General features: G+C 45.1%; 6 protein-coding genes across 6 annotated transcripts; 4 read left to right on the forward strand and 2 right to left on the reverse strand.

Annotated features, from left to right (window-relative positions):
* The first annotated feature begins 4,422 nt into the window (after positions 1 to 4,422).
* Positions 4,423 to 5,277, forward strand: FVEG_17692 (hypothetical protein). Its single transcript, XM_018906920.1, has one exon. It carries the CDS (start codon positions 4,495 to 4,497, stop codon positions 5,134 to 5,136), a length of 642 nt encoding a protein of 213 aa, XP_018762445.1. The 5' UTR covers positions 4,423 to 4,494; the 3' UTR covers positions 5,137 to 5,277.
* A 290-nt stretch (positions 5,278 to 5,567) lies between these two features.
* FVEG_14005 (hypothetical protein) lies at positions 5,568 to 7,875 on the reverse strand. Its single transcript, XM_018903343.1, has 2 exons — positions 7,744 to 7,875; positions 5,568 to 7,691 (listed from the first exon to the last, which is right to left on the reverse strand). Exon 2 carries the CDS (start codon positions 7,663 to 7,665, stop codon positions 5,698 to 5,700), a length of 1,968 nt encoding a protein of 655 aa, XP_018762446.1. The 5' UTR covers positions 7,666 to 7,691; positions 7,744 to 7,875; the 3' UTR covers positions 5,568 to 5,697.
* A 1,245-nt stretch (positions 7,876 to 9,120) lies between these two features.
* FVEG_14006 (hypothetical protein) lies at positions 9,121 to 11,373 on the forward strand. Its single transcript, XM_018903344.1, has 3 exons — positions 9,121 to 9,786; positions 9,838 to 9,908; positions 9,968 to 11,373. Exons 1-3 carry the CDS (start codon positions 9,192 to 9,194, stop codon positions 11,231 to 11,233), a joined length of 1,932 nt encoding a protein of 643 aa, XP_018762447.1. The 5' UTR covers positions 9,121 to 9,191; the 3' UTR covers positions 11,234 to 11,373.
* A 722-nt stretch (positions 11,374 to 12,095) lies between these two features.
* On the forward strand, positions 12,096 to 13,518 carry FVEG_14007 (hypothetical protein). The gene is made up of 2 exons (XM_018903345.1): positions 12,096 to 13,395; positions 13,456 to 13,518. The coding sequence occupies exons 1-2, from the start codon at positions 12,125 to 12,127 to the stop codon at positions 13,466 to 13,468; spliced, it is 1,284 nt and encodes a 427-aa protein (XP_018762448.1). The 5' UTR covers positions 12,096 to 12,124; the 3' UTR covers positions 13,469 to 13,518.
* Positions 13,519 to 13,968: 450 nt separating this feature from the next.
* FVEG_17693 (hypothetical protein) lies at positions 13,969 to 14,622 on the forward strand (the record flags this gene model as incomplete). Its single annotated transcript, XM_018906921.1, has 2 exons — positions 13,969 to 14,525; positions 14,574 to 14,622. 2 exons carry the CDS (start codon positions 13,969 to 13,971, stop codon positions 14,620 to 14,622), a joined length of 606 nt encoding a protein of 201 aa, XP_018762449.1.
* Positions 14,623 to 15,468: 846 nt separating this feature from the next.
* On the reverse strand, positions 15,469 to 17,125 carry FVEG_17694 (hypothetical protein; the record flags this gene model as incomplete). Its single annotated transcript, XM_018906922.1, has 2 exons — positions 15,469 to 15,623; positions 16,495 to 17,125. The coding sequence occupies 2 exons, from the start codon at positions 17,123 to 17,125 to the stop codon at positions 15,469 to 15,471; spliced, it is 786 nt and encodes a 261-aa protein (XP_018762450.1).
* Positions 17,126 to 20,704: the final 3,579 nt, after the last annotated feature.

A 20,704-nucleotide genomic window follows, 5' to 3' on the forward strand; every position in this document is an offset into this window, starting at 1 on the left:
CGTATATGGCATTCCGTGCTGTTCGTTAGAGTCGATGGCGTATTGCATCCAATGATACTACCAGTCTAAGTCGAAGCCAGTCGCCAATAATTCAGGTCGCAATGGTTCAAGCCCAGACAACATTGACCACTAGCCAACGAATATAATATTCATATCTTGAACCAAGGATCTGAAGGGCGGATGTAGTTGCTTTCATTTCTGTCGTGGGTAAGATGCGGGCTAAGATGTGGCGCATGTGTGGCTTGTGAAGCTGGAGTCGTGAGCGGTGAACTGGTACGGGATCTTAAGATGAGGGGAAGCCAGAAAGTGACTCGAGTCAATGCAGGTACTGTGACAGCAAATATATCCCATTACGATAGAAGAATGAAGTAATTACCAGTAAGTATCTGCAATTAAGCCCACTGAGAAACTGCATGCAAATAACAATGTTATGAGATTTTCTGGCCTTTTTATGGTCACGGTAGACGACAACCTGAACTCATCTTAAGATGGCCGTGCCCCACGCCCCTGTTTATTTTTAGACGCAGGTGCTGATAAGATAGGACTAAGAACGATCAAATGCGGGGTGATAAGATGGTCGACTGTGGAGTCATCGGTAACTCTTGTGACATCAAATGCTTTGGTCTACGGCGTGGAGTCCTTCAAAACTTTGGGGTTCACCTGTTTAAAGAGTTTGAAGAGATCACGAAGGAAATGTGTCAGCGCCTCTCAATGAAAGATAACAGCGATGAAGACTTGAGTCAAGATCTTCGATCGAGGGGTTTCAGTCTGGGGTGAGATGGAGCTTAGCCAACCAGTGGTATTTACAACTGAGAGTTGTGACCGAGGGCATAAATCACCACAGACAACTCCATACCAGATAAGACTATACGGAGTTGGTATAAATTACGCAGAAGTTAGGATGTCAGTTACATTTTGCTAGTAGAAAGAGGTGTCTATTTGTTGTAATCGTTTTGGCGATGGCATACTTGGTCAGGTTTATCGTGGTGTGATTAGTACTGTAGATTGGTGTTTGTTGGAGATAAGCTCTGGATGCTGTTAATTGGTCATGGCGAACTTGGAAATCGTATCAACAGCGTATCTAGGAGGGCAAAGCCATGACATAAGAACATGACAGAGTGAAAACAGGTACACATAAGAGTCGTTATATTTCTCCTTACCCATATCCTATATGTTTGTTTTTTGAAAAGTGCAGGTATTGCATCTGGAGTGATTGAGGGAGGTTACAAGAATAGTTCACTATGCACGTAAACTAACAATGTTTTGAAGACATTCAAGTTTACTGAGAGAGCTATTAATACAACGCCGGCTACACCAGGAATGTACATCCCGAAGAGCAGGTTTGTACGGTCGAAACAGACAAGGGAGGCAAGGCAAGAGGTCAGCGGGTCTCATGGCAACTGCAATTGCAGCATCTGGGAGTTCTTAAAGAGGGCCCGCCTTCATCTGAGTCTGAATGACTTTGCCGCCGTCATCGAAGGGAGTCAATAACTTGTGGTTCAACAAGATGAGATATTAACCGGGTTGCTCGATTTGGCCCAGATGGTTAAGATGGAGCGACACCGAGTAACCAGCGTATCCTATATCGCAGCCTTCTAATCTATTGTAACCGAAAACTCCGTAAGCCTCAAATCACATACATCGCCATCTCTGCATAGAACTTCATAGCCAAATGATAATACTGTTATCAAATAGGTGGTAAGAAAGTGAGTTTTTGTAGGAACTAGCAATTTTACTCTGCTATATTTCTTCTCCAATACATACAGTCTTCAACGATAAGATACCTTTGCGTTTTTATTTTCTCTCTAGCAAATATGTATATACCATGCCAGGAGTGAAATCATCCCTGTTATACTCGCGCCTTATTTAAAATAATCATGTGTAATATCAAGCACAGATCCACTATCTAGCATCCTTACCTCTTTATACTTCCTCTTTATTAAGACACATAATTCCAGTTCACCTTTCTTTACTTCCTCAGGGGCAGGGTTATATAAGTAACCCTATGTAAATTGTTCTGGTCCTGTACCTATAATTAGCACTGCATTTGAAGATAAAGTTGCCTAGTTTACCAAGTACAGTAGGAAAGTATACTGCGTCGGAGCTCTAATAGTCAGTATCATCAGCATCCCTGTCCTTATACCTGCTCTTATTAGACTTTACATACTATAAGGTATTTCTCAATGTACATAGTCCTATGAGTTAAACCGTAACTGCATAAGATGGTGGCCTTGTAAGCCATTTCCATGTCGGGGCGGTCGTGAGTCTGTGAGGTGAAAATGCTGGGTTGATTTACCTTTACAGGCAATACCTATTTTTACCCTAAATCTAGTATAAATTGGTGTGAGAGGTCTAATTAATAGTGCTGTCCCTGGTATTCTGTTTTATTGGTATCTCTTTCATTGAGCTCCGGAGATGTATTCCGGCTGTCGGATTCGGAGCACGCCGGGTTTAATACGGCCTTTCGGTCCAGGACATTATTGACCGGGTAGTGAGCTTATTGAAAAGTTAAGTATATAGCTAATTACTAGCTATAGAGTTGAATTTTAAGGTTGTAGTATTTAAGGGATAATAAGTATATTAAAACTTAACTACTTTATAATTAAAATTATTATAAGTTACTTAATATAAAAGCTTTATTTAATTAAAAACTTAATTTTAGTTATTAAGTCTTTAATAAATATATATTTTTACTTAATATTACTAGCTTATTTAACTTATTTTATTAATTATTATTATTTTATTACTTAATAATATATTTAATTTATATTAAAAAATTACTTATAAATAACTTTAATATATATAACTATTATAATAAGTATTATAAATAAAATAAGTAAAAGTTATTATAATAATATTTTTATTTTTATATTTTAAATTACTTTTATTTTTAACTTATAACTATAACTTTTTAATTAAAAGTAAGATTTTAAATAATTATAAAATTAATAAATATTTTATTTATTTTTATTTATTACTATCTTTTACTATTATAGCCTAGAAGCTAAAGCCTCTTTTAAAACCCTAACCTTACTATAGAAACTTAACTCAGCTTGCCCTAAACTTATAACTGCCTCTATGGTCTTTATCTGTTTAATAGCAAGCCCCTCTGGATCGACAGGGGCTTGACTACCTTTTCCTTCATAGCCATGCACCTCTACATTAACGTGAAGACCTTTCCGTAATATACCCCAGGACAGTTTCTTAGTTGCATTAATTATAATACTTATGCTTGGTCCTCTAGGGGGTTTTGTGGAGTAACTACAGAGGCCCAAATTGCACTCTCGATACGAAAAGCGCTGGAAGTGGATTCTCAGTGGCAGGAACATATGGTAACACCCTGATCGCCAAATTCCTGACCTTTCTCCCTGCCAGTAGGACGAACTCTACGACAAATCAGTGACCTATTAAAATGCATCTTATAAAATAAGATTCTTTACTTAGTACATTCTGCCTACATGTAGTGATTGTAGTCTTTGATTTAATAGCAAGCAAGAAGAATAGTAGGGTGCCTCTCTCGGCATTGACGATTCCGGAGCCGGATACTCAAGCAGGCAGGACAGAGGAGCCAATCAACAACGATTCGTAGTGCACGTTAATACCATAGGAATGTAACTTTGCAGCAGAAGGTCCGTAAAGATCCGGAGATTACAGAATCAGCCAGTGGATGCAAACGAGCCGTGCCCATATGCCGTTGCCATTTGGCTTATGAGCATCGGCGTTTTCATCACGGCAGTCTTTCCTTTTTACCTCAGTCAATAATTAAGGTCACCATAATCCTGATGTACCGTAAGCCACAGCTGAAGTAGTGGTGCTTCTCCCTGCAGCTTACGCGGTGCACCTGAGACATAGTGACATACAAATTCTCACGGCGATGATCCCCCCGCTCCCCGCACTCAGCTATCAAGGCGGCAGCCACAAGACCAGTCTCCAACCTATACAGACAAGTGCCGACTTCCGAAACAACCTAAGGTCTAGGTACTCATTCAATTGGCTTTCTGTATGGAGCCTATCCTAGAAGTATGCCCTCCGATCATCTGCAGGGTGGTGACAACTGGACAGCCTGTCAAGGCGGGACGGAAAAGAAGCTAAGTAGGGCCGACTCGAGCCGCATTTCAGTAGGGCGGCCCAGAGAGTCTATTGAGTTGAGCCGATCACTTGATGCTGCTCCTGTCCAATTCTCACCGCGCTAACGTGATGTGTGATGGGAGGAATGAGAGAAAGCTGAAGAGAAACACAGCTCAGGAGAAATACAGAGTATGTATCAACTACTAGATTAAAAGGCCTTTTAAGACAATTTCGGACCGATAGGTAAGGACATTTATGAAATTCCAGGCTTTAGAAAGATAATGATCTTTAAGTATTTAAACAGTCCCACGATATATTCTTTTTTTAATTTACATTTTATTACAGTAATCGAACATTTGATTCCCCTCTATAAGTTATTCCAATCAGGGTTTTATAAGCCTAACACATTTTGCCTTCCTCTTTATAATGCTTATCAACAAGAGTATCCTCGCTGTCGCGTTTGCTGGCATTGCTCAAGCAATCAGCCGTGCAGATCCACCCTATTTTCCTGCAAATTGCAAAACACCCAGTGTCACCCCTGAGATTCGCGACCTCCCGGCACGTAATTTCTTTGGCAAAACGGTTTATCCATGTGTCAAAGTTGGAGAGACCTGTAAAACCTTCAAGGACTGCACACGTCCCCCGGCTGCTGAGTGCCACAAGGACAGAACGGACCGGAAATACATTTTCCCTCAGGCTGGGTCTTGCATTGACGGCTTCTGCCGCCATATCTCGGACAAAAAGGAGTGCCCTTGCGACTGTCTCGCTGGATGTGATCTCAAAGACTTCGATCGCGATCTGAGTTGTATCAATGGGAGGTGCAAGGCTGCTGAATGCGCTCCATGTGGCGAGTTTCCCAATAACCGCGCATGCTGCGCCCCTGGGGTGAAAGGTCAAGATGGTAGATGTTTCTGCGGTACTGGTGCAGGAGAAGGATGTGCCACAAACCCTGAAAAGTGTGACTCTGGAGAATTCAATGATATGTGCTGTGGTAGAGGTACAGATAATGAAGGCAAGTGCTGTGCTTCGGGTTCATGCAATGGTCGATGCTTGCATCAGCCAAAGTAGGACGAATACTTTCCTAAGTATAGATATTTGAGCAGAGAGATAATTGGACATTGGGAGCTCGACATCAAGTCGGCTCATGTTGAGGTACGGTTTAAGTTATTATTGGGATTAGGCTTTAGATAAAAAGGGGTTTTTCGCCGCGTTGAGGTTTTCCCCTATAAATAAAGTCTATCTTATTTTTTAAACTAAGAATAAGAATGTTTAAGATTAATTATAAGCTGCATTACTAAGCATGACCATAAACTACGATAAAAAGATAGAGCATTTTGGTACAACTTTTAACAGCCCTGACTTCTTCATCGCGGTTATAGTTCTCCTATTCAAGGCAGCCAGTGAGGTTCTGGGTCCCGGTCTTTTCTATTTTCTATTCAGGTCCCCAGCTTGTTTCTGGGATGTAGGATCAGCGTAAGTCCGAACGACAGTTGAGAGAAGGGAGTTGCCTGGTAATCTTTGTGTTCCTCATTTAGACAGCAAGAAATCTTCCCGTATTAAGACAGCTTGTTCTCAAACAGCAAATATCCTTGGTGTCAATTGATAAGTGCTTATGCGTATTGAGCAACACTAGTATTCTAATCTATTATCACACGCCAAAGAAACATCAAATCTCTCGTTCCCTCTCCAGACATGCACTCCAGAGTTACAAGCAGCCACGGCAGATCTCAGGTCACTGACCATACTTCCTGGGCCACTTGCAATGACTTTAGTTGGACCCCTGATCGTATTGTCGACGAATGAAGTAACCAGTCTTCTCAATTCTGGCTGGCGGTTGTAGGTCTTGGTGATGCTGCTGCTGCCCTGTATGTCCGTAATGTCGTCAGAGTTGAGGGACATCGATACCGGCGAAATATCTTCCTTTTCTAGCTTTGTCCCGCTGGGGATTTCCCTCTCATTCTCCGAAGCTGTTGAGGGTTCTGATTCGCGTGTGATGTAAATGAGAACTTCGATACTGTGGGTTTTACTAGCTTTGCAAATAGCCTGCAGCTCCTCTTGCACCCACTGCATATCGGATTCCTTTCTGACGGCCCAAATTAACTGAACTTTCCGTGTCTCAAGTACTGATTCCCGTACAATGTTCAGCAAGACTGGCAGAACGTAGGTGATCCCTGTACCACCCGCGACACAGAGCACGTTGACTTCTGGTGTCAAGTCTCTTGCAATCGACTCTCCATAAGGCCCTGAAAGTATAAGAGGAGTCGTCGCTGTAATATTTGCAGCCAATTCTCGACGAGCCAGATCAGCAAGTTTCCTCGTCTCTCCCGACTTGGCACGTAGAATGTATGAGTGTCTGACCATTCCATCCACCACAACTGGGAGACTTAAAGGTGTAAACGGATGAGATTGCCAAATGCTGCATTTAGCGAAACATAGGTAAAAATGTTCACCGATGTTCCAAGGATCCTGAGGGTGTTCAAAGTCTAGTCTCAAGACATCGCCGTTCTTAGCATCGGGGAAGTACTTCATGCTGGAATGGATGTGCTTGAAACCCATTGAGCCGTCGGAAATGAACTGATAATGAATCAAAGCACTTCTGATAAGCCGCAATGCGCGGTCAAGAGCCCAGAGAATGAGAGATAAGTAAAGAAAGCAAGAGAGCTTGTCCCAGTGCGCATAGCAAGCACCGATATACACCATCGCTAGTACATAATGAGCTTTTCGAAAGAACTCATATCCTGTTCGACGAATGACAAAAGGCAGACTCAAGATGAAAATAAGGAGGATAAGCAGTGTCGCGACGATACCCCAAATCATATACGTCTCAGTAACAAGTTGCAAGGCAGACTTTGGCTGAGGTGCATAAAGCTTCGTTTCAATGACAATCCAGCCGATTGTGTGAAGTAGCGCCTGGGCTAAGATGATATACCCCAGCCAACGATGTAGGAAGTTGAAGCTCTGATACGGGACGCCAGTTAAAAGACTCAAGATTGATTCACGGCTGGCGAGCATTATGCTCCATGGTGTAAGTGCATAGGCGAGAACGCCAACCCGATTCGACCAGGGACCAAGCGTTGTTCTAATGGTGTACACGCCGGGCATATCTGGTACAGCGACGACCCATTTCCTGTAGTAAAGACCTGCAAGGCTGGCGATTATCAGGTATACCACGAGGATAGATAGTAGCAAGACTTGGAAGCGCGTTGTGCGACCGAATATGGCACGCACCGAGTCAGGAAGAAGATATGAACGCAAGAACGCCGCCGCAGTCTTCTTCAACCTCACGCTTCGATTGCTTGTCGAGGAAACAAGTTTCTCGTTGTCCACAACCAAGAATTCATCTGCTTTCGAAGACGCCCAGACCTTTCGAGCAAAGACCCATAGCAGGAGAATACCAGCAGCCATAGCCCAGAAGATACCGACGAATAAGATGCTATTGTCGTGGCCGGAGTAGACAAGATCAAGATACTCGCAGGTTTTGACGTCTCTCGGACATGGAAGGGCTCGGTCGGCGTAGCCCCAGTGGTGCTCGAGAGTTTTGGCTTCGCTCATATTCTGAATATGGCGGGCATAAAGAGGGTTTGCAAGAGAGTCCATCTTGGTCGTGTTGTTTTCCCCGAAGTCTAGTATGAGGTTAATTGGTGCGGACCTGCTTTCATTCGAGGATTGAAGCACCAAAGAACAAACAGCCAGGTTACAAGTCCTCAATAGCCAATCTGTAAAATGCGGACATTACAAATAAGTGCAGTTAGGGACAGGTATAAAGGCTTCTATAAAGGCACACGAGTACATTTAATGCTCTTTAATTTGTGCGTGCCCCTCCACCAGTCCAGATAGGCTTTCGGAGATTTGGCCCATTTAGCATTTGTACAAGACGCCAAGCGAGATGCCGAGTTAGAAGCCGCTTATTCTAGCCCAATATGGAAATCTGAGAACAATTGAGCATGTTTTACGCTCCACTAGTCAGATTCTTATCGGCGGTTACATTCAAGCCCATCGGTTACAGGCTTCATGATGTTAGTTAATTGGTGGTAGATAATTGGTGAAAGGCCGATTATTTAAAAAGTGCTTGTCGGGCATGTTGAATTGAGGGGAATTGAGCATATTTTTGCTGCATCTCTACTTGGCTTGTACATTCTGAATACCGCCAGTCAAACTCTAATACGGCCTGCTTTATTTACAGTCGGGAACCAACGTATCACACTTTTCGTAAGTATTGCACTGTTGCTTCCTAGGCTCTAGGGCTCCGCCATGTCAAAGAAGGGGCTTGGCAGTACTTACGCATTTATCTTCCCAGCTTCCAGCTCCCTGTCAAGGTAAAATTAGTCCGTTTAGCTGCTTCTCCTTTTTCCCTCTCTTCTCCAGAGTCTATGGAGAGAGGGGGCCTATAGTTCGTTGGGCAAAATGTATTTCCAGTCTCCATAACAGGCCTCAAAGTGGCCTCCTATTATGAACACACTTAATTAGTGGCAGATATTTCTAAATATGTTTATTACCTGGTACTAGAAAATACTGGCAATATTGCCAGAAGTGTCTACCCTAAAGAACCAATCTTACTTTCAATGCAGTTTAGCGTGGGCACGTGTCATTTTCGGCACCTTCACTGATGGAATCACTAAACATAATTGCATCAGGTGATTGAGCTTCTTTCCAGACTCTACTGGCATCAATGCCTTTATCTCGCAAAACACGCGTGCGCACAGTAATCTAGCTATATGCTTCAAGTAACTTTACAGGATGTAATACCCCGCACAAGACGTAATTCAAGACATCAATCAACACAGTTGCTACTGCTGCTCATCATATTCACTATAACCCTTTAAGCACGCTCAGTGCGGCACTAGTCTACATGCTTAATTAATTAAGAGGGAACCCTCAGTTCTGCATGCCATTTCTAAAACAGTACTCTGTACGTTGCGCCCCGTTACAACGGCCAACATAAACCAATCAGGTTACTAGACCCCCGCACCATCACTTAATGTGTGACCGTGGGTGGGGTAAATCAGCATGGGTCATCCATCATCCCGAACGACTTCAAACTAAACTTTTGCTCCTCGCCTCTCTCTAACTGCAACTTTCTGTTGCCCCTTTCACCTTGGTGTCTGATATGAAGTAGCCTCGTCATGAACCGGCTCAGGCGCCTGATTGTGCACTCCAAGACGCCAGATATTGGCGAGAGCAGCGGCGGTCCTTTCGAGTACACATCGCTCAGAGACGCATCCAACTTCCGGATCCTTCGCCTGCAAAACAGATTTAGAGATGCCAACGGGGACCACAACCAAATCAAGCTGCGTGGATCCCTTATTGAGGCCTCTATCCACAACCCACCAGAGTATTTTGCGCTATCATATTGCTGGGGCGACTCGACACTTTCCGAGGAAATTATCATCGACGGCCAGCCGCTTAAAATTACAGCCAACTGCGCCTCTGCGCTGCGTCGCATGCTGCGTGGCAAGCTTGGAAGGCATATCTGGGTTGACTCAATCTGTATCAACCAGTCTGACACTCCCGACGCACTCAAGGAGCGGGGCTCGCAGGTAGCCATGATGGATCAGATTTATAAGAACGCTACCCAGGTAAATGTGCACTTGGGCGAGGGCGATGCAGCCTCCGATGCAGCTTGCATATCTCTGAAAAGTCTATCACTGGCTATGATTGGAGCAAGTGTCGGGGAGGTATTCAGAAAGAAGTACGACAGGCTGGCTGATGATGCGTTGAGTAAGTACTCTAGACCTTGTTCGAGCTTAGTGACTAAATCGGAGTTGACAGTGGCGACTCCTGAATTTCCATATGGGAAATTACATGGCGTCTTTTGCCTGCCGTGGTTCAAGCGCACTTGGGTAAGTAGACTCAAGATCATCTTCCAACAGGACCTGCCGACTAACAGCATCCCGTCCAGGTGGTGCAAGAGGTTGCGCTCGCAAAGCAGGTCATGTTCTACTGTGGCACTCACCTCATACGATTTGAGCTGATTGTGCTGGGCGCCGACTTCACTAAGATTCCCTACTCGAAACTCGACGTGAATCCTTCGGCGAGGCACTGGCGATCATATCTCGAATTTCATAGCCGCGTCAAGGAATTGATCAGCTGGAGGGAAGAGCATGACCCTACAGAGAAACTCACTTCCCTTCTAAGCCTGCTGGTGGTACCAGGCATGATCCTTGAGGCTACGAGGCCAGAGGACAAGGTCTTCGGGATGTACGGTATATGCAAGAGGCTCGGCTACGAGTTGCCAGCACCAGACTACCAAAAGTCGCTAGCCGTTGTCTACACTGAAGCAGCCAAGGCTATTCTGCATTACGACCAAAGTCTCGAACTCTTGTCGGTGGCTACAGAAACTTCTGCCTGGGCCGATGGGCTCCCGTCATGGGTACCCAACTTCTCGGGCTGCATGAGCAAATGGTCCCCGTCGAGCCCACCTACAATGTGTTCTGTGGGGGCTAGGGAAAGTTTGAGAACCTCGGACTCGAACCAGTGTCAATACCGTCTTGGGCCAGGTGATATGGGACTCACGGTGAGAGGCCGCCGCCTTGACACGATATACGCTGTTGGAAAGCCTTGGAAGACTGACTCCTACACCTCCCTTCTTGGCGGCTCAGACACGAATACAATGCAGTACGCTGACAGCCTCATCGATTGTATCAGCAGCTGGCTTGCGGTTCTCCAGGACCTTCCCAATTGTTCCAGCCGCGAGGCAGCTATAGAGTACATGACGCGGGTTCTGTCAAATAATCTCTCAGACAAATATCCCCCAGTGCCATTTGAAGATATGGTACAGTATCTAGCTGTCCTGGTTTCCATGTCTGCATCGGGAAACCAAACGCGTTTTACTACATTAGCAAGCCTGCCCAACGGCTCTCTCAGTCGTCAGCAGGAAGAGTTCCTTGGTCTCATGGCGGGATGCAACCTTGCCATTACGCGAATCTTCGGCTCGATCTGGCAGACCATGTTTCGGACGGAGAGCGGTTACGTGGGCATGGGGACACACACTCTGACCGGTGGTGACATAGTGGTCTTGTTCGAAGGCTGCGCTGTTGCAGGGGTTATCCGGCGGTTCTCTGGTGGTTTTAGATATGTTGGTCCTGCTTATGTGGATGGTATAATGGACAAGGAGTTCGGGAATCCAGGATCGGATGCAGACGGCGAGTGGTTTGTTTTAGTCTGATATATAAAATATAGCTTTGCCTTTTTTTTTTTAAGGCATTATATAGCAACTGTCTTGCATTTATATTCTTATTTTATAAGATACTGCTATAGCAGGTATTGCTAAATGTATAAAGTATATAATAAATACTATTAACCTAGTTAAGTAATAGATTTATTTTAATTAATATTATTTAAAATACTATAGCTTAATAGTAATTCTTATAATTAAACTTATTAAAGTTTTTATTTAGCTAAAGACTTTATAATTAATACTATATAATAGATTAAGATCATAGCAAAGACAGTGGACTTCTCCAAGTACCTGATAACTGCATAAGCAACCTTCCTGTGTGGGATACACTGAGCCGGCGTTCGGCTGGGAGAAGGAGAATAATTTCAATGCTATGGCGAGAGACACAAAGGATGCCTGCGATCACAAGACCTTGAGAGATGGTAAGTAGTTACTGTGGGATGACGAGCGTGTATAAGATTGATTCTTGGATTGTTATGAGAACCGGCGACGGCGAACCGTGATGCTTAGTAGTTATTAGTCTCTGATCCGTGACCGAGAATATCACAAATATCTATGCAGAGATGAATATTTAGATTTGAGCTTTTTTGATGGCGAGATTCGCTGTAAAATCTGGGCAGCCAAGCTCAGTGCATACATGGAAGTGATTGGTCAGTGGATTCAGAATGTCTTGGGTAAATTTGGCTGCCTAAACTCCATGCAGCTCAGCCGTACACACGCAGGTCACTCACCAACAACCCCGCACATGGCTGACTTGCTTATATTTACTGTCATCAAAAGACATCTCCTTTATGCTATCAAACCACACAATTTTGATATATCTTTTGCTCCTTGACTCTCATTATCTGATATCATACACCTTTGCGCCAATTTGCCAGCATGCCCGTCACATTCTCCGTCGTCAACCATCCAGCAACCGCCTGGACAACCTCCAAGGCTGAAAGACCGGAGAATCTCTTAAAGAAAGCCTCTCCTCGAGATTATCGCCGCTGCCAACGCATTATCAGAACCTCATTCACTCCATCCCTTCTGCAAGAAAATCACATCTCCCCATCCAAGAATGGCTTTGTATGGTCTGCGTACCATGCTTATAGCCAGCATCACCACCTAACTATCCGTCCTGAGGATATCTGGTTCTCCATCTTGACCCAGATAAGCTTTTTCATCAACGCCAACGCTGAAGAGCTTCGATCCTTTTTTGTTGCCCATGAGGGCAAGAAAGAGCTCACGGTCTTTGAGGCTGCGACCTTGGAGACCGCTGACATCGGGGCTTTGGCTCAAGAGCTGGCAGGGCTTGTGAGCAAGAATGTCAAAGACCCTGAACTTGGGGACTGGGTCATGCCTAGCTTCTCGACTACGACCGACACCGACCGAGTGGTTGCTTCTGTCCTGTTCATGGGAGCTATGCAAAAGTACTTTTCCTATGGGATGTGTTTGACTTGTGGAATACCTTCCGTTACGCTCCTGGGGGAGATCTCAGACTGGGAAGCTATCTTGACAAGATTGGATCGCCTTGATCAACTTGGAAAGGAGCCTACAGAGTTCGCTGAGATGCTGAGGCCAATTCTCAAGCACATGATTATGTCTTTCGAGAAGCCAGAGGATGCGAAGGTTAAACGATTCTGGAATACCATCGCTACGCGAAATTCTATGGGTAGCGGTACCGATTACATCAGAGGATGGATCACAGCATTCTGCTTCTGGGATGAAGAAGGAAAGCCGAAATACCGTAGCCAGACAGATGTACTTGCTGGGGTAGCGTACCCATCTGTCGACATCGACAAGGTCCCTCTTGGGGTTGCATCAGTGCCAGTTGAGATCAATGACAACGGGAACATCATCAGCAGCAAGATGGTTGCTGGGTCATTTGGTATTCAGGCGACAACAATGACTCAGGACAATTCGATAGAGGAAACGTCTTCGACTAGGGATGGCTTGAGAACACGGCTTAACAGTTATGTCGATTTTCAACAGGAATCGACCGAAGCTACAGGTTCTGATCCAGAACTCAACGCAATTCAGCCCCTCTCAGGTTGGCTTATGTATGAGGATGAGTCCAAGGAAGCAATTGAGGCGAGGGAGAAGGAGAGGAAGGCTTTACGTGATGAGTGCGGGTTTGAGATAGTGCGCTATGACGACGAACTGGGCCAGTATGTTTCTTATTAAATTTATTTAGAATTCTCTATATTACCTACACTGACTTTTCTAAGAGTGTTGTTGTAAGTAAATAATTCCTATAGCTCATATATCACATGCCTCACACACGTTACGTGATGGGTTCGCGGAACTTGAGAAACTGCCCAGTGGACCAGATGACTTTGCTCAAGGTGGAAAGTTACGAGGAATGAAGTCAATGGAAGGCAACTTGAACAGCTGGAGGCATTTTGATGCATGACAATGATTAAGTCAGGACAATGGGCTAACGGAACCTGCGCTTCGCATCTCTTCAGAGCAGTTTGTGATCCAGATGCAGTGCAGCGAGCAACACCAATATGTGATTCAGAAGAAGAAGCCAAGTACGTGGCCGTGATTATGGTTAACCAAGTTGTATGAATCAGTGCGATACCATACGCTCAATACAGCGATTGAAACATTTGAGAGACTCCCATTCATATAAAACTATTGTGTTGTATCCTTCCAGACCTACAATCTCCACAGCCTTCTGATCAATACAAGACCCATTCCTGATCAACACACAACGCATACTTTCAACTGCCACTATCATGAGTTCTAATACTGTCACTGAAGAGCTCAAGGTATCCCTGCATACCTCCATGGAGCAACATTGGGCCTTTCCAGAACAAGAGAGAAGAGTGCTTTACCGGATAAACGTCCTCCTAGGCATGGTCTCAACCTTACGAAGCCTGGCGCAAGCTGTCGGTGGCCATACAGGTGTCAGCATGGAGATGTTGGAATTTGGTACCACCATATCCACCCAAGCAGAAGGGGTGAGAGCGATCACCCAGCGAATGAGAACAAATCTTGTTTCGATCAACGCCGAGCTGATGAAAAGCCGACTTGAGGGTCTTGGACGCGCGCGAGTTGGGGAGGCAGTTCCAGACCTTTACGCAGCACAGATCGCGAAGGCCCTTGTCACGGAGTTTAATAACTTCAACAATCAGATGACTACTATGATAGTGCTCCTTATGCAGCCCAACAAGCAAGATCATTATTGTATTATGATCCTATGGCCGATTCAGAAGATGTGGGCTGCTCTCCTTGCGAACATTTCACTTTTCTTGGTCGATGATATTACATTGCACGATCGTAGGAAGTTCTGGTGGATGGACGGGTGAGACCGGTACAAAAGTGTCTAACCTCGATACAGCAGCGAGGAGATCGAAATGAACGAGAGGCGGCGAGCTGCGCGAGAATGATAGAAATAACACGAGACATCGCATCGTGATAGTTGATCATGGCTGTTGGCATAATTCAGGGAATCTGGGGGCTATCTGTCCACGAGGGCATGCAATGTGAAGAGCCTCGACAGTTAAATTCCAGGTACTGAAACCTGCTTAGATCCTCAGTAGCCCTCAACCAACGGCCGATTTGCAAGGTTAAAAATCAACTGTGTTTCATCCCAAGTGATTTCTTCATTCCTGCCTTGCTGGGCTGTTTTTTCTGACGATTCCTCTCAACATCACGCAGCATTCCAACTTTACAATGTAGGTTTCAATTCTCTTGTGATTCTGAATGTAAAACGACAACAAGGTGCCTCAAAGATAGTAGTTAATCAGATACATAAAGTCTTGAGTGATTAGGGGCCTACTAGGGGTAACTTCGGTAATCAACTTTAGTCAAAGTTTTGACTCTATATCTTATATCTGCTGCAGAGCTCCTACTAACTAATGCTCGTAAAAGTTCCGCTCAACAGCACGCGTGATATTATCATTTGCCCTCTATTCATTGCCGATCTCTCCTCCATAAGCTCTCTGCGGAACTCCTTTGCCATTTTCTCGTCAAACAGCAGGTCTCCAACTCGTCCAGCCACCAATCCTGGCGCTACGGTGGCACATTCGCGGTTGAGATGATCGGAATCGCAGGATCCAAAATAAAGAAGGCCAGAATCTTTCTATGTCCAGGCTTTGCTGGGTCGGCTAGCTTGAATGAGTTGACATGTTGCTGGGAGACATTCCGGAAGAATAGAGCGCGTTTCTCTAGAGTGAGTAAGCTACTCACGTTCTGGATCGTGCAGCCATAACCAGGTCATTTGATGATATGCGTTAGATAGTCTTCCAGTCATTCTGCTCGTGGGACAAGAGTCCATCATCGAGCTTTTCTGCATTTGCCACAGTTCGGAAGTCGATATAGCTGTCAGTGATGGTCTCGTTGTCGTAGTAGAAGAGCGCAGCGCAGCAGATGTGCTCATTGATCTGGCCTTCGGGATGTAGATTATTTATATAGCTTCGACCTTGACACGGCCGCCATCAACCGACGCGCTGCAAGGAAGCCATTGGAAGTTCGATGATGTGCAGTGCCATCGCCCGCCACGGATCGACTTGTCGCTCGGCTTCTCGACGATAAAACCTTGGCTATAGTTTCTCAGGGTTTCTGCAGATCCGATACGTCTGCCGTGTAGAACGGGATATTTACCGTATACCAGCGGGTACATATATGGGTACACAAGGTTCAGAACCTTCCCATCGCTGCCGGGGTCCTCGGAGTTTCGGCCAAGGATTCAGATACTGGGAACGAGCAACGAGTACAGGAGCGCAAAAGATTTCTCTTGTATTCCCTATTGCCTCTTCTCCGTCCACTATATATAGAGAATACGGAATAATTCAACAATAGCAGGCCACCAGGCATAACCTTCTGATAGGACGATCAGTGATCTACGCGATGTTGGCGTTGTTGTACAATTAATGGTAGAAATCATGAAGACTGGCGCCAGATCAGATCTCTGTATGGGAGTTGTAGACTCTGTTAATTGCCTCCTCATCTAAACCTAACTAAACTTACTAGAAGCACAATCCTGTCCAACCTCGCCCTAAGATAGAAAGAATGAGCTTAATCTATCAGCCTAGCATACAGAATCACATCCTCAGGCTTTAGCCCAGCCGCTGGCGGCTTACAGGCATATCTTCACCGATTAGAATTACTTGGCGTTCTGTCATCGCCACCCTAATCTATTGTAAATCTTGGACGGCGGCTGGGCACCTCAGTCGATTCCTGCCCCTCCAAATTCCGTGACTCAGTCAGTACAGCCTCTGAACGAATCCCATCAGCTGGAAGTTCAGCCACTGTAGTACCTGAAGTGTAAGATCCGGGTGAGTACACAATAGCGTCTGCATAAATCGGTTCAGGTTGGATGCTAGTGTCCTCAAGCTCACAAATACAGCCATCGGGATTTTGAAGTTCTTGGGACCCTTCCTGAAGTCCACAGGCAACAGAGGTATCAACATCAACGACTCCAAGTAGATAATGGGCCATTGCATTCTGCTGAGCATCTTCACGAACTTCGCTAGACAGAGATGCTTCGTAGAACTCAGACAAGGCGCTTCGAAGCCACAAGCGCACTTTTTGAATGTCCCATTGCTTTGGGGGACAAGAGCACTCTTCTGTACACTCGCCCAAGTACTTGAGCTGGTGAATGAACACAAGATCAGCGCTAAAGCAATCTATCCAAAGGACGATGTTCTCATATAGATCCTTATCTAGGTCTTGGATCACTCTGAGAACGTTAAAGAATTGGAGGGCAAGATGGCCAAGCTCATGGTGTGTTTTGCTTGGTGGCTGCTGTTGGGCTGTGTCAGTATCGAATTCAGAGTTTAGATCCAGGCGGTAGGTTAATTCGCTGAGATAACTGTTAGTCAAACCGAGAGCCTGGTCGAGCTGCCATTTGAAGTCGCCACCTAGCTGCGGCGAATGAGAACTAGGCATGATGGTCTGTCGAAGGGGGAGATTGAAGTCACTGATAGATATTAGTACTGTGCAGTCGTGCTGAGAGTATGCGGCGATAGTATTCTCTGCCACGACAGCATTTACAAGTCTATCTTTATAGGCCTACAAACATAGATCTCAGAGAGCTATCTGTTCTTGGATTAGGTATTGTTCCAAGATAGCACAAAGAGCATGCGCGAACAAGGTGATTTGGCCTGGCAACATGGACTGTAAGTTTTACTGGACAGTGCCGTTACTCAACATCCAACAAAGAAATTGGAACTACATAGCGAAAGCAGAAGTAATGCTCAGCTTGGCATTGCCATCTTTTTGTTGTCAGTCGATGTCGACGGTCCTATGTTCGGCAGATCTAGCCTTGAGATTATGAAGGTGCGGCGCTTCAAGGATCTATTCGTCTAGGGTGTGTGCCTTTGGGGGGTCGATTTCTAGCACGGCTTCCGTTCAGTTATTCTGTTTAACAGCGATGTTACCGGCAATATTGGAGTAACACAAGAGACCCCGAACAATGCCGGGCCGTTCCTGTAGACCAAAGCCCTTGTTTTCATTTTAGTAAAGGCAATTCTAAGGGCAAATTGTTATTTTGCAGGAAACAGAGAATGGCGACCGAGGTATCTGCTCAGCAAAGGTCATTTTACTCAACCTGACTTGCCCGAAGCGCCCTACAATGTACTGCCAATGCTTGGCATGGTAGTTGGGGCCATGTAAGATTGAATCCACGCTCAGATATCCTATTATCATTGAAAGGAGAGGCTAGTTGACGTGGGGCCCTTGATAGTGGATGGCATTGATGGTAGTCTGGTAGTTTTGCAAAGAGGCAGCTTCAAGGGCGCATCACCCCCATTGTTGATGAAGTAGGCTATCTTCAGTTCAGAAGGACAGTGTGCGGTGAGGGCAATGGTCGAGCAAATAAACGCTTCCTTTTGAACAGGGACTGGCAGTATCAAATTCAATGGTCTTGGGCGCTTCACAAACATTGACGAGAATTATGACACAGAATTTCGCCGCTTCTCTGCTGCGGTTGACGTCGGTGCTCAAGTGGCATGGCAGTCAGGGAAGCGGAGATGGTGTCTAGATGTGATCATCACGATGTAGGTCCCTGTGAAGACGGGGTCACAATGGATCTTCTGGGTCGGACTGCACTGTTGCTAGAGTGATGCTAACACAATGTTGGCCGTTGAAGACCTCCGATGTAACTTCAGGGCTAAGTGTCGTTGTTTTTTTGCTCACGGCGTCTTAATTAATAGGCAGTCAAAGAGTGCCGCCTTGGTACTAAAGGGATTAATGCAAAGTCTCTATGACTTGATGGTAATTTTCTTGAAGGTGCTCAGGGCCGTATAGCTGGAGTTTTATAGCTATCGTTATGCCAAAGTCGATCTGATGCATGTGGGTAGCCAGTCTTGACTTCCCCGCACGATTTTAAGCCAAATGATAAGATAATGTTGTTGTCTGGCCTCGAGGCCTGTGACAGCGGCTGACGCGTGTACTGGTATCGGCGGGGTTGCCGGGAAGAATACACCACGGAGGTGACGAGTTGATGGCCGGTGTAATCTCGAAAGGTGGAATGTCAGCTCGATGTGGTCCAAGAGATTGAAGTCTTACATACCACGCACTGGCGGTGAAGAAAAGATCGAGGCGATGGACATGCGCTTGTGCGTGTGTTCTGGCTGATAAGGAGTCCTAGATGGACGATGCTGAGACAGAGGCAACCGCCTTTAGGATGAAAAAGAAATAATGGAAAGAAGGGAAAGGAAGACCTGTCGAGCCATCGAAATAGTATCTTGGAAAGCAGAAACGAAGGACTTACTCATGATAAACTACATCAAAGCTTGATGTCAAAATACTGACATGTCTATAATAACGATCATGACGACAAAGACATTCCAGATCATGTAAACCATCTACTGTGGTCTCTTTGATACCTCCATTTAGACCTTGGTATCGCCCATCTGGATATAGTTATGCCAAAATGCATTACTGTTCGGAACGAGCTTTGCAAGGCTGATGTGACCTTTTCTGACCTCTTCTCAACAGAATCTAAGCCAATGGCACCACGAGCATACTTTCTCAGCGCTTCGGGCGAGTTGACAATAGTCTGGCACGCTGTCTTCCATGACCCAGCTGATCTTACATCGATTTGCAGCGCCAGCATTTCAAGTCTGAGGATACCACAGTGTGGTTTTCTATATGGCAAGTAGGTGAACCAGCAACAGACGGCTGTTGCTATCAATCGTCCCAACTGATCAAAGCTACCAATTGGGACTCGGGGACGCTAAAAGTGCTCACGTTGACAATACCTCATAACGTATCAAGAGACTGTCCCTTGACCAGTGTGAACTTTTTCAGATTTCCAACTAGGTAACCATAGTTCCTTGTCTCTCGGAACGAGCTCGGATAAACTCAATATGTTCCATTCCTAAACATTGGTTGTGATCGGCTGGCCGCCGCGTCACATGAGCCAGCATGTTTTCCACCCATCGTAACGCTGCCAGGTATAGGATATGATATTCGGGAAAGCAATAGCGACAGTTCTCTGTTGATCCGCAAGACGTCTACAGATATGCAGTATTTCTCAGAGGCTGCAGATCAATTGGTGCATACACAGGTCTAAGAAGAGCGCATGGAAGCGGCAAAGCTATGTTTGAGTCGTCTGAACCTGACTGTGGAATATTCTATTAAATAGCTGAACTCTAATCCAGAATATCAGATCTGAACTCTTGAAGCCAAAACTACAACTTTCATAACTACTAATACCTCGCTAACAGGTCAAGTAAAAGACCAAAACTAGGTAAGTTATCCACTAAATCAATCGTTTCATTTCTGCAAAGTCTTTCATGATATCTAAATTCTTTCCGCATATAATATTCCCCGCAAGCTTGGCAGTATTACAAGCAAGAGAGCTATCCTGGTTACTAAAGCCCTTGTTGAATTGCGCGAAAATACACTTGCGGTGTATTGTCACGAGACTCCAATTAACATACGAGTGGGAATAGAACGACAGAGAGACCTTTGTCACTTCCACAGCCTTGTCGAAATCTTTTTTCTGTTCTAGCCTCCCTAGAGCAACATGCAGTTGGCCGATTACCCAGTCGATGTGGGTCGGAGCTACCTTGAAACTGATTTTATACGCCTGGTCATCCCGGATATGTTGCCTCTTGGAGCTCGGCTTTTGGGACGACATTGCTTCAATGATGGATGACAGATAACACGACTTGTTCTGCGTGCTCGTGCCATGGTAGGAGACTGAAGAATCTTTATGAACAGGAGACCACATGAAGCAGTAAATTCAGCCCTTATAGGAAATAATCCAAGAGATACAATCAAATCAAAATTAGCTTCGATCGTACGACATATGTATGTTGATTGTCGTTTCTTATTTAGTTTTCATTTCTTATTCTAGACTGGACCGCACTACTGTTCAGTATCCATGTTCGTGGTTAAGTTACCTTGAGCCCGAACATCGGAAATATATCAAATAGACAATGCATATTACCAGGCTGAATATCCCGCCACAAAGGGAAACTTAGTACCTATCTTATTCATTTTCTCTTCCAATAGCCA

This window comes from Fusarium verticillioides, genomic scaffold (genome assembly GCF_000149555.1).
Source record: "Fusarium verticillioides 7600 supercont3.26 genomic scaffold, whole genome shotgun sequence".
Taxonomy (NCBI): domain Eukaryota; kingdom Fungi; phylum Ascomycota; class Sordariomycetes; order Hypocreales; family Nectriaceae; genus Fusarium; species Fusarium verticillioides.

Bases quoted from the DNA above. Each gene is read 5' to 3' on its own strand.
- FVEG_17692 (XM_018906920.1), top strand. From the start codon at position 4,495: ATGCTTATCAACAAGAGTATCCTCGCTGTCGCGTTTGCTGGCATTGCT.
- FVEG_14005 (XM_018903343.1), bottom strand. From the start codon at position 7,665: ATGGACTCTCTTGCAAACCCTCTTTATGCCCGCCATATTCAGAATATG.
- FVEG_14006 (XM_018903344.1), top strand. From the start codon at position 9,192: ATGAACCGGCTCAGGCGCCTGATTGTGCACTCCAAGACGCCAGATATT. The intron at 9,787-9,837 runs GTAAGTACTCTA...CGGAGTTGACAG, and splicing joins GCTGGCTGATGATGCGTTGA to TGGCGACTCCTGAATTTCCA. The intron at 9,909-9,967 runs GTAAGTAGACTC...CATCCCGTCCAG, and splicing joins CGTGGTTCAAGCGCACTTGG to GTGGTGCAAGAGGTTGCGCT.
- FVEG_14007 (XM_018903345.1), top strand. From the start codon at position 12,125: ATGCCCGTCACATTCTCCGTCGTCAACCATCCAGCAACCGCCTGGACA.